At 49.8% G+C, this 19,064-nt stretch overlaps 1 protein-coding gene across 2 annotated transcripts in view; it reads right to left on the bottom strand.

Moving 5' to 3' along the window:
* Positions 1-19,064, bottom strand: part of LOC146797809 (F-box only protein 2-like) — a 111,195-nt gene that overhangs the window by 35,142 nt on the left and 56,989 nt on the right. For both annotated transcript variants that reach the window (XM_085624993.1, XM_085624992.1), the window contains one exon: positions 15,324-15,419. In XM_085624993.1, coding sequence (XP_085481119.1) covers positions 15,324-15,419 — 96 coding nt within the window. The remainder of the gene's footprint in view (positions 1-15,323; positions 15,420-19,064) is intronic.

Genomic DNA, 19,064 nt, shown 5'->3' with positions numbered 1-19,064 from the left:
ACTCCACCCAGCCGCGATGGCTGACGGCAGAACAGGCCACTATCCAGTGGCCGAGGTTCCCTTTGAATGGGGGGGGGGTTGCAGGTTCACTTCGAGTTGCCGTAAGCCCTGCCGTGCCAGTCGATTGTCTGCTGGGGAATGACATGGAGCACAACGCTTGGAAGGAGGTGGAATACCGGACTCACACCGAGATGCTGGGTACACCTGACTGGGCCTGTGTTAGCACAAGGTCCGCGACTACCCGAAGAGGGAGTTCGTTTCGGCTGGAGCCTGGAACAAAGGCCCAGCCAGCTGCCAGTCAAGGGAAGAACCGAGGACAGGAGGAGCCTGCCTCGGCGTCCCCACCCCGTAGGACGGATAGGCCACCGGAGGTGGTGGACCAGGAGTCTGCGGTGGGGGACGTTACCAACCTGGAGGACCTACCCATCCCGGCCGAGTGGCACGTGGAGGGAGGCCCGTCCAGGGAGGAATTCTGCCAGGGCCAGAGGGAGTGCCCTACCCTTGAGGGGCTAAGGCGACAGGCCGAAGCCCAGGCAGCAGGGAACGTTGAAGGGAACTACAGTGTTTACTGGGAGGATGGCCTCCTCTACAGTGAACCCAAGGCACCCCTACATGGATCGTCACGAGCCTTGGTAGTCCCTCAACGTTATCGAGCCTTCCTTCTGGAGTTGGCTCACGAGATACCATTGGCAGGACACCTGGGGCAAGAAAAGACCTTCGCCCGTCTTGTCCCACACTTTTATTGGCCTCAGATGAAAGTGTCGTCCGATACCTACTGCCGGACATGTGTGTCTTGCCAAGCCAGTGGGAAAACAGGAGTGAAGCTGAAAGCTCCCCTGGAACCACTTCCTGTCGTTAGCACCCCCTTTGAAAGGGTGGGCATCGACATTGTGGGTCCGTTAGATCCGCCAACGACAGCTGGTCACAGGTTTATCCTGGTTCTGGTGGATCATGCCACACGGTACCCAGAGGCAATACCTCTGAGGACCATAACAGCACCTGTTGTGGCTAGGGCCCTGATGGGAATCTTTACCCGAGTGGGTTTTCCCAAGGAAGTTGTGTCCGACAGGGGGACCAACTTCATGTCAGCGTATATGCGGGCGATGTGGAAGGAGTGTGGAGTGACATACCGGTTCACCACTCCTTACCACCCCCAGACCAATGGTCTGGTGGAGAGGTTTAACAAAACCTTGAAGGGCATGATCAGAAGTCTGCCTGAAAGCCTGCGGAGGAAATGGGACGTCCTCCTACCCTGTCTACTTTTTTCCTACAGGGAAGTGCCACAGAAGGGAGTGGGCTTCAGCCCCTTCGAGCTTCTGTATGGGCACCCTGTACGTGGACCTCTCAACCTGGTGAGAGACGGATGGGAAAGAACTCCCAGAAAGCTTCCCCAGGATGTGGTGAGCTACATGCTGGCCTTCCGGAGCCAAATGGCTAAGTTGTGGAAGCAAGCTTCTGACAACTTGGAAGCCAGCCAAGCAGTGATGAAGGCGTGGTATGACCACAATGCTCACCCGGTGGAGTTGGAGCCTGGCCAGAAGCTGTGGGTGATCGAACCGGGAGAGCTTAGTGCCCTCCAGGATCGCTGGTCAGGACCCTTTGAGGTGTTGGAGAAGAAGGGTAAGGCTACCTACTTGGTGGACCTGAAGACCCCTCGTCAGCCCCTGCGGGTGCTGCATGCCAACCGCCTCAAACCCCACCACGAGAGGCCCGAAGTCATCTTGATGATGGTGACTGACGGAGGAGAGGACGTGGAAAGCGAGCCTCTCCCTGATCTGTTTGCGTCTCAAGAGAAGGATGGGTCGGTGGAGGGAGTGACTCTCTCCCCATCTCTAACTCCTGAACAGCAGGAGGACTGTCGCCAGGTCCTGGGGCAGTACTCCTCGTTGTTCTCCCTTGTCCCGGGTAGGACTCACCTGTGCGTCCATGACGTGGACACAGGAGACAGCCCACCTGTGAAGTCCAAGATCTACCGGATGTCGGACAAGGTGAAGGCCAGCATTCATAGTGAAGTCACTAAGATGCTGGAGCTAGGAGTGATCGAACCTTCTAGCAGCCCCTGGTCCAGTCCGGTGGTGTTAGTACCAAAAGCTGCACCACCGGGTGCCCAACCAGAACTGAGGTTCTGTGTGGACTATCGGGGACTGAATTCAGTGACCAAAACTGATGCTCATCCGATCCCTAGGGCGGATGAATTGATTGACCGGCTGGGAGCTGCCCAATATCTAAGTACCTTTGACCTTACTTCTGGGTACTGGCAGATCTCTTTGACTGATGGAGCAAGGGAAAGGTCAGCCTTCTCCACGCCCAATGGCCACTACCAGTTCTGTGTGATGCCCTTTGGGCTCAAGAACGCACCTGCCACGTTTCAGCGCCTGGTAAACCAGATCCTCACCGGAATGGAGAGTTTCTCTGCTGCTTATCTGGATGACATAGCCGTCTTCAGTAACAGCTGGGAGGATCACTTGCGTCTCCTGCAAGCTGTTCTCCAGGCCCTGAGACAAGCTGGATTGACGATCAAGGCCAGCAAGTGCCAGATCGGGCAGGGGTCGGTAGTGTACCTTGGACACTTGGTGGGTAGGGGAGCGGTGCAACCCCTCCAGGCGAAGATCGAGGTCATCATGGCCTGGGAACCCCCCAAGACACAGACTGAGGTCCGAGCATTTTTGGGCCTCACGGGATACTACCGCCGCTTCGTGAAGGGGTACGGTACCATCGTAGCCCCCCTCACGGAGCTCACGTCCAAGAAACAACCTCGACGGGTAGTCTGGACGGAGGCTTGTCAGCAAGCCTTTGAGAAATTGAAGAAAGCTATGTGCGAGGCCCCGGTCTTAAGGGCCCCAGACTTTTCCAAGGAGTTCATTGTCCAGACAGATGCATCAGAACATGGCATTGGGGCAGTGTTATCGCAACTCAACGAAGAGGGTCTGGATCAACCCGTGGTCTTCCTATCCCGGAGACTACTTCCCAGGGAACAGAAGTGGAGTGCAATAGAGCGTGAAGCCTTTGCAGTGGTATGGGCTCTGAAGAAGTTGCGGCCATACCTGTTTGGCTCTCACTTCCTAGTTCAGACCGACCACAGACCCCTTCGTTGGCTGATGCAAATGAAGGGGGAGAATCCCAAGTTGTTGAGGTGGTCTATTTCCCTACAGGGAATGGACTTTCAGGTGGAACATCGGCCTGGAGTGGACCACGCCAATGCAGACGGTCTCTCAAGGTATTTCCGCCTTAGTGATGAGAACTCCCAAGGGGTTGGGTAGCTCTCCCCACTTTCAGCTGGGGGGGACGCGTGTTAGACCTGTCAGCCCTTTGGGTGGTCCCTCCTCATCATTATTTATTTTGTCCCACTTTTGCCTCAAACCCTGTTGGTATTTTTCCTTTTTGGGAACCACCAGACTTTTTCGTGTTGCTGCAGATTCAGGGAGCCATTTTAGCTGCCCCTGAAACTTCTGTCTGAGGGCCTGGAGCACAAAATGGTGGCCACCTGTGACATCACCAGCATCCACTGGAACCTACCAGCACCTTCCAGAACATTCCAGAACCCTGTGACAGTTGGAGGCGGTTTAGAATGTTGGGAAGCTAAGACAGAGAGTTGGCAGTTGGAGCTGGCAGTTGGCACCTGACTGGTGAAGAGTGAGCAGCACAAACGTGAAGGAGGAAGGAGTGAAGCAGCAGGGGTGGAAACTTGTGCCTGGAGTGGGGTCCATAAACCCACCCTTGATACTAGTCCCTACTGACGGAGCCCAGCCTAGAGCCCTGTGTGGGAAGAAGTCAGAAAAACCATCCTGAGGACCTGGACAGCAGGAACAGGCCTTAGAAACAAGAGAACAGCAAGATCCTGACCTGGAAGCTGGTTTCCCTGAAGTCCGACGTCGAGTAGCCTAAGACCTGGAGCCCGAGGTGGAGAAGCGGCGCTGACTGGAAAAGCAGACGTCGTACCCGGAGCCGCCAGAGGTCGAGAGAGGGCGCCGTCAGAGGTCGTGAGGAATACCAGAGGTCGAGGAGGAAGTCACCCGAGGTCGAGTGAGCGGCGTCATCGGAGGAGTGAAGTCCGCCCTCTGGAGTCGTCGGAGACCGAGGTGAAGGGTAACGGAGGTCGGGAGTGAGGATCGCACTCCGGAGTCGCCGGAACCTGTGAGAATCGTGCCGGAGGTCGGGAGTGGAGGTCGCACTCCGGAGTCGCCGGAAACCTGTGAGGAGCACCGGAGGTCGGGAGTGAGGATCGCACTCCGGAGCCGCCGGAAGTCGACACCGAGTCAAGGCCGGCCGACGTCATCGAAGTCGAGGTCGCCATCGGACCGGAGCCGCCCGAGGTCGACATCGAGTAAAGACTGCCCGACGCCATCGAATCGGAGGTCGAGATCGAACCGAGGCCGCTGACATCGAGACCGGAGCCGCCTACCGGCGTCGTCAAAGAACTGACATTGTGCCGAGGCCGCCGACATCGAACTGGAACCGCCTCACGGCGTCGACACGACTCCAGCGGCGTCGGAGCATCAGAAAAAGGGCAGTAAGTGGAGTAGAGGGCGCCTAAGGCCCTGTGGAGACCTGAGAGACTGCTCTAAGGGGCTAGGGAGGTGCTGGAACCAACCTGACTGTGCCAGGGGTGAACTGGGACTAATCTAGAGAAGTTGTGTGGAGAGAGAGCCAGGTCTCTGGTATTTTCCCCCTTTATCTACCTCAGTTTAGGCCTCAGCCTTGTCCCAGCCAGGGAGTAGACACCCTCAAGCCTTCCACATCCCCACAAGCTGTGCCTGGGCCAAATCAGCCCTTAGGAATTCAAAAGTGATCTGATTCCATGAGTGTCACTGTCAGCTTTTAAGTATTTATTAGGGGCATTGTATTTATTGTATTTAACCTATTTATTGTTCCACTGTATTTATTGGTCCACAGTATTTATTGATGCACAATATTTATTGGTTACAGTATTTATTGCCTCGGAATATTTAATTGCCTGTCTGTATTGCACTTTTATTTATGCCTTCAGTATTTATGATCACCCCTATTTATTGAATCATTAAGCCAGTATTTATGTGACCTGCACTTTCTAAAAAGTTTGTATATTGTGATTGTTATTTATTTTATCCAATCAGCAACTAAGAGAAAAAGCAGATAAAGAGAGTTATTTTCATAATTTTTACGGTGTAGAGTCGTTTTTGGAACGGATGCACGCATGGTTATTGTTTGGGTATGTTGTATGCTTAGCACGGAGCCTGATTCCTGACCACTCGTGCCAAGCTACCACAGTGTGTCTGGAAGACCACCACCACCCTTTCTAGTGTGGGAGTAGTTTTCCAACAGGACGAAATTGATAGCAAACGAAAAGCGTTAGAAGAAAAAGTAATGTGGGCTCAAGTAAAATTAGCTGAACAGCAAGAACTCCAATTAAATAAACAATCAGAAAATCAGGGAAGAGTACAATGTCAGAATGACAATAATGGGGGAAAGCCACGGGGAAGATTAAACTCGGAAGAGGCAACGAAAAAATTCCCTTGTCACGGGTGCGGGAAGTTGGGACATTGGAAGAACGATTGTAAAGCCATACAAGTTAATAACGCTTGAATCAAAATTTAAATCCACAGACGCAGAATGAGGTGATAATGAGTCATCAGCAACAGGGTATAGATCTCCAGAGTCAATTGCAACCTGCCCCTAAATCAAATTTTGTGAGTCAAGCCAAGTACAGTGTGGACGCCGGATTTCCAGAAGGAAGTGGTAAGAAAAATGTTGTAACAGCTCAGTTTCTTTTGCAGAACCTACTGATTGATTATGATCAAGAATGACAGTGCCCGGGGGGAGGAAGGGGAGTGCGTACTTGGCGCATCCCTACCGGTAGATCAGTCAGGGCCTTACATAGAGGGTAAAGTAAAGGGAACGGAAATGCTACTTACCAGTATTCATCTGTTCTTGGCATGTAGAACTGCAGATCCACACACTAGCATAGTAGATCGCCATCTGGTGTTGGGCTCGGATGCTTGCACCTTGTTGCTGTCTTGGTAGAAGTCTTTGTAGTAACGAGATAGGTGACTCCTCCCTTGGACGATAGTGCGCATGGGCATCGACTCCATCCTTAGATTGTGTTTCGCCATGATGGGAAATGATGGAGTGAGTAGAAGAAAAAGAGATGTCCATGTGTGTATATCTAAGTAAGATAGAACTGGAACAGATACAGGTCCCGGGGAGGTGGGTGGGCGTGTGTGGATCTGCAGCTCTACATGCCAAGAACAGATGCATACTGGTAAGTAGCATTTTCTGTTCGAGGCATATGAGCTGCAGACCACACACTAGCATAGACTATACAGCAGTATCTCCCCTAGTGGTGGTCACCTGTATCGGTTGCAGTAGTTTGAAATAAAGTTTTAAGGACAGCTTGGCCCACAGAAGCTTGCTGCTTTGCTTGTACATCAACACAGTAGTGTTTAGTGAAGGTGCGTGTTGTAGACCATGTGGCTGACTTACAAATGTCTTCTAAGGGAATGTTCCCTAAGAATGCCATGGAAGCCCCTAGTTTGCGTGTGGAATGCGCTCTAGGGGGAACTGTTAATGTGCGTTTAGCTTTTTGGTAGCATATTTGGATACATTTAACTATCCACCTTGCAATCCCAGATTTGGAGATGGGGTTACCCTTATGTGGTGGAGAGAAAGCTACAAACAATTGTTTTGTTTTGCGGAAAGATTTAGTTCCGTCAATGTAATAAAGAAGGGCTCTTTTTACATCTAAGGTGTGAAGAGCTCTCTCCGCTACAGAGTCTGGGTTTGGAAAGAACACTGGTAACTCCACAGACTGGTTAAGATGAAAAGGAGATATGACTTTTGGAAGGAATTTTGGATTTGTCCTAAGAACCACTTTGTTATGATGTAATTGAAAGAATGGTTCTTGTATGGTTAAAGCCTGGATCTCACTCACTCTTCTGAGAGATGTGATTGCAATAAGGAAAGCTACTTTCCATGTAAGGAACTGCAGTTCGCATTTATGTAGAGGTTCAAATGGGGGTCCCATGAGCTTAGTAAGAACAATGTTTAGATTCCACACTGGAGAGGGCGGTAATCTGGGAGGAATAATTCTTTTAAGTCCTTCCATGAAGGCTTTGATCGCAGGGACTCCAAAAAGTGACAAGTGTTGTCGATTTTGTAAGTAAGCTGCGAGTGCTGCTAGATGCAGTCGTATGGATGAGTATGCTAAGTTACATCTTTGCAAATGTAGTAAGTAGCAAATGATGTTCTGGATGGAGGCATCCAGTGGTTGTATATTATTGTTAGTGCAGTAAATGGCAAATCTTCTCCATTTTGTAGCATAGTAAGCTCTAGTAGTAGGTCTTCTGGCTTCTTTGATAATGTTCATGCAGTCCGGTGGAAGGTTAAGGTAACCGAACACTAGGACTTCTGGAACCAGATCGCTAGATTCAGTTGATCTGGATCGGGATGTCTGATTTCTCCATGGTTCTGGGTTATTAAGGATGGGGAGAGACGTAGTTTTTGGTGTGGAACTAGTGAGAGTTCCAGTAGTGTTGTGAACCCCGGTTGGCGTGCCCATGTGGGAGCTACTAGGATCAGTTTGAGAGATTGTTGCCTGAGCTTGCGTACCACTAGTGGAATGAGTGGGAGAGGCGGAAAAGCGTACGCAAATCTGCCTGACCAGTTCATCCATATCGCATTGCCTTTTGACTCCGGGTGCGGAGACCTGGCGGCGAAGGTTGGGCATTTTACGTTTTCTTGTGTGGCGAACAGATCTATGTCTGGTTGGCCCCACATTTGGAAAAAGGGTAGTATAACTTGGGGATGTAGTTCCCACTCGTGAATCTGTTGTGTCTGTCGACTTACCAGATCCGCAATTTGATTGTGAACTCCTGGAAGGTGTTCTGCAAGTAGGTATATGTTCTGAGGAATGGCCCATCTCCAAATGTTCTGTGCGAGCTGGGAGAGCTGCAGAGAATGTGTGCCTCCTTGTTTTTGTATGTAATACATGGCTGTCAGATGAGGACAGCCTTGTTCTGTACATGTAGTTAGAAAGATTTTAGTGCTAGGAATACTGCCAGCAGTTCTAGGTGATTGATATGGAGCAGTTTTGTTGAGTGTTCCATTTGCCCTGAGTTGTGTGTCCGAGGAGATGGGCTCCCCATCCTGTGAGTGATGCGTCTGTCGTCACCACTATCTATGGAAGAGGCTCGAGGAACGCCCGCCCTTTGGACAAGTTTGTTATGTTCCACCACTGTAGAGAGCGATGTGTGCGGCTGTCCACCAACACCAGATCTGTAAGTTGTCCTTGAGCCTGGTTCCACTGACGCACTGGAAGAGAGTGTTGGTTTTGAAATTTTGTGATAAGAGTTTGTATACTGGCTATCCTGGCTGGACTGGGATATGCTAGCGCTGTGGAGGTGTTTATTGTGGCTCCTAGATATTGGTGTATATGAGAGGGCTGGAGATGTGACTTGGTGACTTGGTGTAGTTGATCGTGAACCCCAAGTTGTGTAACGTTTGGATGGTTTGGTGAGTGTGTAGAACACATTGGTCGAATGACTTGGCTTTTATTAGCCAGTCGTCTAGATATGGTAAGACATGAATTTGTTGTCTTCTGAGATGTGCTGCTTCTACCGCAAGACATTTTGTGAATACTCTGGGTGCGGTGGTCTCTCCAAATGGAAGGACTGTGAACTGGTAGTGTTGTCCGTCCACTACAAACCTTAGGTACTTCCTGTGAGCAGGATGTATGGGAATGTGGAGTTAGGCGTCCTTGAGATCTAGTGTGGCGGGGAAATCGCCTTGTTGCAGCAGCGGGAGCACTTGTTGAAGAGTGATCATATGGAAATGATCTGAGTGTATACAGATTTAGGGGTCTGAGGTCGAGTATTGGTCTGAGTGTCCCATCCTTTTTGGGTATTAGGAAGTACAGTGAGTAGACCCCTGTTCCTTGATGCTCTAAGGGAACTGGCTCTATTGCGTGCTTTTGAAGCAGTGAGAGAACCTCTTGTTTGAGGAGCGTAAGATGGTCTGCGGACATTGGACGCTGTTTGGGTGGTATGTGTGGGGGGGTAGTTGTAAGTTCCAGGCAGTAACCATACTGGATAATTTGTCTTACCCACCTGTCTGTTGTGATGGAATTCCAGACAGGTAGGAACTGTGTTAATCTGCCCCCGACCGGAGTGGAATGGTCTGGGAGGAGTGGAGGAAAGTCACTGTTTTGTGGCTGGGGAGGGGCGAGTGTTGTTATTACCTCAACCTTTTCCTTTATTGTTGTTTCCTCTGTATTCGCCTCTAAAATATCCTCTACTGGGGGATGTTTGTGTAGTGGCTTTAAATGAAGATGAGGTGTCTGCGCCCATGTTTTTGGAGGCTCCTCTATAGAAGGAGCGACGAAAGGAGCCACGCGTTTGTAGAGACTGTAACGCTCCCATGGATTTAGCAGTCTCGGTGTCCGTCTTCATTTTTTCAAGTTCAGTGTCCACAGCCGGGCCAAAAAGTTGTTCTTGGTTGAACGGCTGACTGAGTCTGGACTTCCTGCTTAAAGCCTGAAATGCGTAGCCAGGCATGGTGTCTAAGGAGTACACTGGTGTTGATTGATCTAGAGCAGGGGTACTCACAAACTTTCTCTTGGGGGCCAAATTTACAGTGTGGTTTGTGGCCGAGGGCCGCACCTTGGGGGCAGGGTCATTGGGGGAGGGGGCGGGGCTAGAGCAACAAAAAAAACTGTGACCATGAGGTGGAACACAGGTCCCTGCAGCGGACGCCTTCGTCCACTGAGCCACCGGACCCGGCATACACATATCTCTCTATCTCCCTCCCTCCCTCCTCCGTCTCCCTCCCTCCGTCCTCCCTCTCCCTCTGTCTCCCTCCCTCTCCCTCTGTCTCCCTCCCTCTCCCTCTGTCTCCCTCCCTCTCCCTCTGTCTCCCTCCCTCTCCCTCCGTCTCCCTCCCTCTCCCTCCGTCTCCCTCCCTCTCCCTCCGTCTCCCTCCCTCTCCCTCCGTCTCCCTCCCTCTCCCTCCGTCTCCCTCCCTCTCCCTCCGTCTCCCTCCCTCTCCCTCTGTCTCCCTCCTCTCCCTCCGTCTCCCCCCCTCTCCCTCCATCTCCCTCCCTCCCTCTCCCTCCATCTCCCTCCCTCCTCCATCTCCCTCCCTCCTCCGTCTCCCTCCCTCCTCCGTCTCCCTCCCTCCTCCGTCTCCCTCCCTCTCTCCTTCTATCCGTCTCTCTCCCTCTCCGTCTCTCTCCGTCTCCCCCTCTGTCTCTCTCCCCCTCTGTCTCCCTCCCCCTCTGTCTCCCTCCCCCCTCTGTCTCCCTCCCTCCCTGTCTCCCTCCCTCTCCCCCTCTCTCTCTCCCTCCCTCTCCGTCTCCCCCCTCTCTGTCTCCCCCTCTCTGTCTCCCTCCCTCCCTGTATCCCTCCCTCTCCCCCTCCCTCTCTCCCCCTCTCTCTCTCTCCGTCTCCCTCCCTCCCCGTCTCCCTCCCTCCCACCCCCTCTCTCCCTCTTCCCCTCTCTCCGTCTCCCTCCCTCTCCCCGTCTCCCTCCCTCTCAGTCATGGTTACCTTTTTCCTTTTACACTCATTATTCTGAAATTAGTGAGTGCTTTTGCATGAAAAGGTAAGGCCATGACTATAGGGCCCGGAAGGGACCCGTTTCAGTGCCCATTGCTTATATTCTTTCAAAACATAGGCAGTATGGTATAAAAAGACCACATTCGTAAACACACAGTCGCTGTACACATTTTGTTTTCCAATTCACGCATCAAGCAGGTATTTCAGTACCTCCAGGCAAGGTGCACTTTCCCACACAGGGAAAACTATGTTGTTCAAAGAGAGAGGAGTAAACAAAAGTAGCTTTAATTAGTTATTTATTTTTCACATTTGGAATGTTTTATTTCTCTCCACCCGGAGGCTGCACTTGTGTCAGAGAAAGACAACGTTTCCAGCAAAAATGTTATTCTTTTTTGGATCCATTTCACAGGGGAGCAAATAAACGAAAGGAGGAAAGAGAGGGTAATACCCGTTTCTTGAAGTCTCGGTTTTCACTAACTGAGGAGCGAGACAGAATGAGAGGGAAGACTCTGAGGCTTAGATGCTGTCACCGTGGTGTGCGCGCACAGTTTAATTTATGGGGACTTGGGGAGGCTGAAGAGGATTGCTTCCAGGCGCAGCCGTCTCCCTCGCTTAGAGTGAGGGGGCCCCTGGAGGGTGGGGGCCCCCCGCATTGCGGGGGCTGCATTATGCCCCTGGCAGCTGAGGCAGCTTCCCTTCCAGGGCACACACACAGCCCCACCCGAGTACTTCACAGGTCTTTAAGAGACCATTTGCATGATAACGAGGCTTTGTTGTATTTCACCTCTTAGCGCCCCAGCAGCTCCACGTGTTTGCTGACACTGTTAAACAAACACCGGTACGATGTCTGCAAGGTCCGCGGGCCGCCAAGAAAGGCTTGCCGGGCCGCTGGCGGCCCGCGGGCCGTACTATGAGTACCCCTGATCTAGAGGAAGTGTCTGCTGCGTCAAGTGCACATTTAATTGACGCATTTGAAATTAGCTTGCCCTTTTGGATAAGGTCATTTGCCTGGGTTTTATACTGATCAGGCAGATGCTGTAATAGGTTTTCCAGCTGGTCATAATGTGCCCTGTCATATCATGCCAGCAGTGCTTGTGTGTTGGCAATACGCCAGTGGTTGGCTGCCTGTGCTGCTACCCTTTTGGCAGAAACTTCGAGCAATTTTGACTCTTTATCAGGGGGTGGCGCATCCCCCGAGGTCTGGGAGTTGGCGCGCTTTCTAGCATTGGAAACGACTAGAGAATCCAAAGGCAACTATCCTTTGATGTAAGCAGGATCTTCAGGGGAAGGCCTATATTTTTTATCTATTCTAGGGTTAAGAATCCTGGCACGTACTGGGTCTTTAAACACTTCAGGGGCATGCTTAATGACTCCTTTAATAATTGGTAATATTTGCACTGACATTTGGGATTGTTCAAATGTATCTAAGAGGAAGTCTTCCTCTAGGTGCGTCTGAATGCATTGTGACACCATGATAAACTGCAGCCCTATTCAATAATTGTCCAAACCCAAGGTGATCATCTGGGGTAGATGGTTTTGAGGGATATCGCTGTGGGTCTGGGAAGTCTGGTAGATCTGTTGGGATAGGGTATTCCCAATCATCTTGTGGTGAGGTATCCGGATCCGTGAACGGGTAATTCGGATCATCCCCCCCCCCCCCAGGTTATCATCATCATCTGAAGGTGGTGTATGTGGTGGAGAAGTTAGGGATAAGGGTGATTTAGAAGAGGAGGTGGGTTAGAAGGAAGTATAGGAGAAGAAGGAGGCATAGGTGATGTGGCAGAGTCCTTCTTCTGTACAGGAACTGGAGTAGGTGGTGTGTCCAGCTTCCTCTTTTTACATGGCACAGCCGTGACATGTCCTGTTTTGGGGTTTATATAAATCTTTTTCTGCCTTGGATCGATAGGATCTGGGTGAAAAAGTTCTTGTTCCTCGGGAACCGCTTTCGGTGCCGATTTTCTCGGTTCCGAACGAGGCTGCAGTTGATATTTATCCTTAGGAGGCGTATTAGAGTCCTTAGGTTTCTGTTTCGGTGCCGACGATGCTGTTTCTGAGCAGAAGTGGGATGTTTAGGCTTAGAAACATTCGAAGCCGGCTTCTCCGCGGGTCTCGGGTTTTTCGGGGCCGTTTTGGAGGTGGAAGGCGTCGGAGCCGATTTCGGAGCCGAATGTTCCTTTGGCTTCGGTGCCGAAGGCGCCGGTGGGACAATTACATGAGGTTTGCTCGGTCACGAGCTACCGGAAGGCTTGTCCCTTTTCTTCGGAGCCGAGCCCGGAGGCAGGGCTTCTGAAGGATGTTTTCGGTATCGATTGGGGCCAACAGGCGAAGTCTTGACCACTGCCTTCGGTTTTGGAGGGGTTGGGGTAGGGGCAGTAGTACTCACTCGTTGCCCAGGAGTGATGGGGTCGTCTGAGTCTTCTGCCTCTGACACGATTTCGAGAGCTTCGGAATCTTCTTCTAGGACATCGGGCCTTCATCAAAGATGTTCTCTGGTTCCGGAGCTGGTCTGTGCGCCATGATGTGTCTTTGAGCCCTTAGATCCCGAATAGTCTTCTTAGATCGAAAGGATGCAAAGGCTGGACAGCTGGACTCGTCATGTTCAGGTGATAGGCACAGATTGCAGACCATGTGATGGTCACTGTGCGGGAACTTTGCTCCACACTGGGGGCATTTCTTAAATGGTGTCCTTTCTATGAGCCGTAGGACTTACAGCGTGGATAGGCCCAGCGGCCCGCGTCGGCGACCGGAATCGAGCCGATGAAGTCGCGTCGAAGATGAAAGTGAATCCGATGATTTTCTGGAAGTTTTGCACTTCGAAAAAGTTTGAAATTGAGATTTCAAACCAGAGAGGAAAAGTTGCATCCAAACCCAATGGCGGAAAAAAACAATCTAAGGATGGAGTCAATGCCCATGCGCACTATCGTCCAAGGGAGGAGTCACCTATCTCGTGACTGCAAAGACTTCTTCCAAGACAACAACAAGGTGCAAGCATTCGAGCCCGACACCAGATGGCGATCTACTATGCTACTGTGTGATCTGCGGCTCATATGCCTCGAACACACTTTTCGGGGTCATAGCACTGTTGAACTTGGTAAATGAAAATCAATAAGAGTCAAATTAGTAGTTGATGTGCAATCTCTTTACTACAGCAGGGGTCACAAACAATAGAATTAAGGACAGTGTCTCAAGGCCCAAGTGGGATGTAAAGAAAGGATTAAATTCCCACTGGAGCAAATCAAAAGGCATCACACTGCCCTAAAACATCGCGTACCACACTTTTCTGGTTAAAACGCAATAGATGGCAAAAGAACAGACTTCCTACACCTCCTGAGAATCTGCAGGCAAAAGTACACTAGTTTACACATCCCAGTGGTCTTTACAGTCTCTACGAGTTGTCCTCTGCCACTGTACACAAAGGTAGGAGCTATAACTAGATTGTAGGACACAGTGATTACCACAGCATGATGTGGCACTCTCTAGCTTACATGACACTGTGATTAGGTGTGGCCTGGATCCAAAGAACATTTCAAGACTACGGGGCTCATTTTGGGCTTAGTTGGATGGGAGCACGGCTATTAATTTATGTTACTACTACCCGCCAAACTGATGGCTCCCCTGCATCATTTTAAGATGGGTGAACCACAGGTCCTCCTGTGACAGATGGATTGGCAGCGTAAACTCTTGACCAGGAGGCCCATCCCCCACCAAGCCAGTAGGTCACAGTGACAATAGGGTCATCCTGATTAGGGTGGGACTATCATAATTGATTTTTGTTTTGCAAGACTACCATGCAAGGGATGACAGTCCTATGAAGGACAAAAACATAGTGGACCACTTAGCATTCTTCAGTGAAGAAAGTGCATTCCCTGCATTGCCAGATGTGCTGCCATCACAGAAATCCTTGCCAAACAGATCTCTCTAGATATAATGCGTGCAGTTCTCTGCGAGGGCAGGAGGTCAAGATCTCTGCTGACCATGTTGACCTGATGGACTGGTCAGCTACCTTTAAATAAGCCCCTACATCTGTTAGTTGACACAATAGACTGTTTTGGGGTAAAGGAATAGTAGACCAAGGAGCAAATTCCTGATTGATTTCTCTATCTCTAAGGATTTAAATTAAGATCAAGGTCAGGCCTCACCGCTACCAGTGTTCCAGGCAGGGGCGGCTCCTCTGCTATGGTGGAGGAGCGTCGCCTCACTGCTTTTAAGCATTGCAAAGTAAAGGAAACATAAAATTATAGTAACTGTTTCCTGCTGTTTTGCGGGTGGACGTGGCTGCTCTGCTCTCAGAGCAGGACACGGGAGGAGTGGTTTGCCCGCTACTAAGTGCACATGACTGTTTGGCTGGCCCTCTCGGGCCACCCAAAACAGTCATGCGCACTTTCCCTGCTCTCCATGCAGGCTGCATTACAGCCTGCGTAGAGAACATGCCCAGGCCCCCTTCTCTGGTTGAGCGTCGAACCAGGAAGCTCGAATCAATCACAAAGCTGCATTGCCAAGGTAAGTGTTTATTTTTTTTCATAAATTCATTTTTTTACATTGCACACCGTTTCGCCCCCCTCCCCACCCTACCTCCCCCACCCCGCGCACCCGTCCCGCCACCCATGAGCCACTGGTTCCAGGCCTGGCCTTGTTCTGAAGTGAGAGTGGACCACAAGCCCAAAAAATTTAACTGTGAGCAGAGATAGAAGATCTCTGGGACACGGTGGCACTGGATTGGTGGAGTCTTATTGCAGCCATAACAACATAACTGTCTCATGCATTGTGAAGAAGTGTGGTGTGCACATTATACCTTACCAATCAGAGATGCTGATTTCTGGCTGTTTTTCATCCAGAAACTCCTTTGAAAACCCTTCACCATAGAGGTCAATAGTTTGCCACTTGGCGCACCACCTGTGGATAAAGAGAACATGTTGAAATATGCAATCTGCAGCTATTTTTATGTTGTTACATTTTTACCATTCTAATTTCTAGTAGACACGAGGTGTGTGTGTATCGGGCTTCATTCAGCCAAGGATGTGTTTGAAACATCATGGTAGCTAAGTATTACAAACATTGTAAGTCTGCATCAATGAACATGCCCCAAACACACACAAAGTGAATTCTGATTGGCTAATCCTAAACTCCAGCATTAATTTAACAATGATAAAACAGATTGGTGTAAAGTGGTGCTCTAATTTGTACCATTATCTTGTTTTAATAAAAACAAATTGTTACTTATTGTTATAGTTTTAAATGTGTCAGAACTACCCATAGAAATCACATTTTCATCGTTCTCGTGATCAGTCTGTGCTTAGGGTTTTGCTTAAGTATTCCATCTATTTTGGGCCTCCCTTGGCCACCAAAGCAGCAAGAGACTCGTCGAGGAGGGAAAGATTTTTTATAGCAGCAATGAAGAACAATAAACATTTGCAGCTCTTTTCGTCAGACCAAGAAGCTCAAATAACTACCAATCCTGCCCTCCAACTCCAGAAATTTAAATATAAGGTAATGTTGCCCACTTTTGCCTCTGTTAAAATCATTTACCCGAAGTCTCCTCCCTAAACCCAAATAAATATACAGAGGATTAACGTAAAGAGAATACATTAATAAAAACTCACCAAAAACTGCAGAAAACCCAAGGCTCCATTTAGAGTTGGTTGTCATGGAAAATCTCAAAATTTGCAGAGAAATGCAAAGTCCAGTGGAGAATCCACTTGTCTAATATCATTCATGTATGGTGGAGGAAATTCCACTGCACGATTCACTGCAGGATTTAACTCTTCCTCTGGAAATTGGAGGTTTTCTCTTTAAATAAGACACTCATTATTAACTAAAGCGTGTTATTGGGGGTGTGGGGCCAAGACAACATGGCCGACTAGACGCTGAGGCTCCACCAGCTGCGATGTAATCCGGCTGCATTATATACGTCCTGCCTGCACAGAACCATTGTTTGGCAGCAACGCATTCGAGATAACGCCCAGGCACCACTGATTTGACTGAGCTAGCCCACAGAGGGCTGGAGGTAAAAATGCTCCAGACATAAGCGCAACCGAGCAGAGGCACTATCTTGGATGGTGCTGGAAGAGAGTGTGGCCCACGGGGTGATGATAGAGTTGACGTGAGAGGGTTGACGTGCAGGTGGGCGTCATTAGTCGCTCCACCATGGAGGGGAGGGGGACCAAAGAAGTGAGTCATAACCGGAAGTGGTCATGAGTTATGCGACAGAGGGGAGGGGGCAGAACAGAGCCATTTAAAAGTGGGCGACCCCCCAGTGATCCCCTCTTTGTCCCCTGATGTGCTGCAGGGCCGGACTGAATGTTTGCCACCCACCCACCCCAACATATCTACATAGGTGCCCATCGTAGGCTCATCGTAGCCGTGTAATGACACTAAAGCTTGAAGGCACTAAGTTGCCCAGTTGGCCACCTCCTTCGGGAGAAGCCTTTCAGGGGTGAGACTGGTTGGAAGGAGGGCTGACCTGCTGCTGGCCCTAACCTTCTAGCCCTACCTTGGGTACCCCGGAGATTATGTGGGGCATGACCAAGAGTCATGGGATGCCTCAGCAGGGACCACTGCGCTATGCGGTCTCTGGAGATGTCTGAAATGTTTGATGTGAAAGTTTATCACCTAGTCTTTATCTACTATGTTGCCCCCAAATGGGGATGTAAATAGGATATGTGCAATACCGTGTTCAGGTTTGCTGTGTATTTTGCAATATTTTCTATTGTGTAATGTCATTTGTTTACAGTGGTTTATACCACCTTGTTTTATGTGGAGTAAATTTGCTATGTCCTAACCCAAGAAGTTGAGTCTGTTGCCTTTGTGGGGGGGCGAGGGGACCGCGCAGTTTGTAAGGGTGGTTGACCCCATCTCCATTGCACGAGTGAGCACACTATGGATGGCGCTGGGAGAGAATGTGGTCCACAGGAGAGTGGCAGAGCTGAATTAATGGAGTGATCCGCATATTTAGTTGGTGGAGAGCAGAGAGATCAGGGCAGTGGCTGATTCTGAGGAACAGCACAGGCTGCCCCACTCAGAGCAACACACACTCGTCCATGACAATGAAGCATTACAATCCTGTCTCAGGCATGAGAAGCATGTGGAAATCCAAGACAGCTCTGGGACACACCGGGTGAGCTATACGGTACAGCAGACCTGCCCTGACAGCACTTTGGTGTCCAGGTGGAGTGGAATTAAAGATGTGGAAATTCAGACTGAGCTGACTCATGTCCGCAGCTGGAGTGGAGTCAGTGACAGGGCTATTCCTGCCACAGAGCCGGTAGCGCGGCTTACATAATACAAGTAAAGCAAAGCGGATGAGGAAAGTACCCCTCTGGACCCCAGAAGGGGAAAAACAGTACAGCAGACTGAAATGTATGATAAAAGATGGGCAGCATTACACAACAAAAGCAATGCAAACTGGACATCTGCAAATGGGCATTGAGATTGGAATAGTTTGTGCTGTGCTAGTGGAGAGATTGCAATGTAATGAAGTAGTTGCAAAGGCGCCATTTTAAAGCAAGGGAGAAAGCAGGGTATATAACTAGAGCCAAAAGGGCAGTGATAAAGTGAAAAATAGCTCTGCATGGTCACTGAATCAACATATCTCAAAAACTTGGCAAAGAAGGTAGCACCACGCACTTGATATAATGGATCTAGAAAACGACAATCCATGGAGCCATGCCTGCATCATAGCAGACCAGAATAACATGATACATATTATGGGAGTGGTGCACCAGAATTGTCACAGGTGTTGTGGAGTTGCATACTTGCTAACAACAGCAGTATAACAGCTGAATAAAGCTGAAGGAACTCAAGAACATGTTCAAGGTGACTCGGAAGCGGCCAGGGGTGTAGGTACAGCGTTGGGGCTAGTTAGATGTCACACTGGCCAGTAGGAAACCGTACAACTCTGAGTCGATCACACTGCACAAGAGGTCAAGCAATAATAAAATGTGAAAACCAAAGAACACCAAGTGTGGTCCAAGCAGGGCAGGCCCAATAATCCCAGTAAACATGGAGTGAGGAAGTATTGTGGATGAACCAGCCACCGAAGAATTTGATACTATACCGGTAGTCATAGTGGAGTCTAGAGAGGCCTTGGAAGCCAAGATAAATATGGTGGTAATTGACGTGAGCCTTCTCAGAGTGGATAAGTGCAAGATCTCTGACAGATTTATGATAGTAAAGTTAACAATAGCCATCACGTACCCTACACTCCTAGAACTCCAGAAACAGGAATCTGAACTAGAGGCCAAAATAAAACTCAGAGTACAGCGCAGAATACTCCATAGGACATTCAAGAAGCCATAACGCAAGGACAGTGAATCTCCCTGGAAAAAACAGAAGAGCACAACATGGAACTCCTTCTTGCAGAATGGCAGCCAAAGAACTGTCTACATTTTTCATGATAGAAAGAACTCACAAGGTACCAACATGATCACCAAGACTCATATCATCACCTCGACTGATGGATGAATGCCTATAACATACTGCACATAACGCAGCGAAACAGTGTGGAGTACAGTAAAGTGCTGTTCTTCCCAGATTACCCCA

This window comes from Triturus cristatus, chromosome 9, assembly GCF_964204655.1.
Source record: "Triturus cristatus chromosome 9, aTriCri1.1, whole genome shotgun sequence".
NCBI classification, from domain to species: Eukaryota; Metazoa; Chordata; class Amphibia; order Caudata; family Salamandridae; genus Triturus; species Triturus cristatus.
This window is presented reverse-complemented; position numbering and strand designations above follow the sequence as displayed.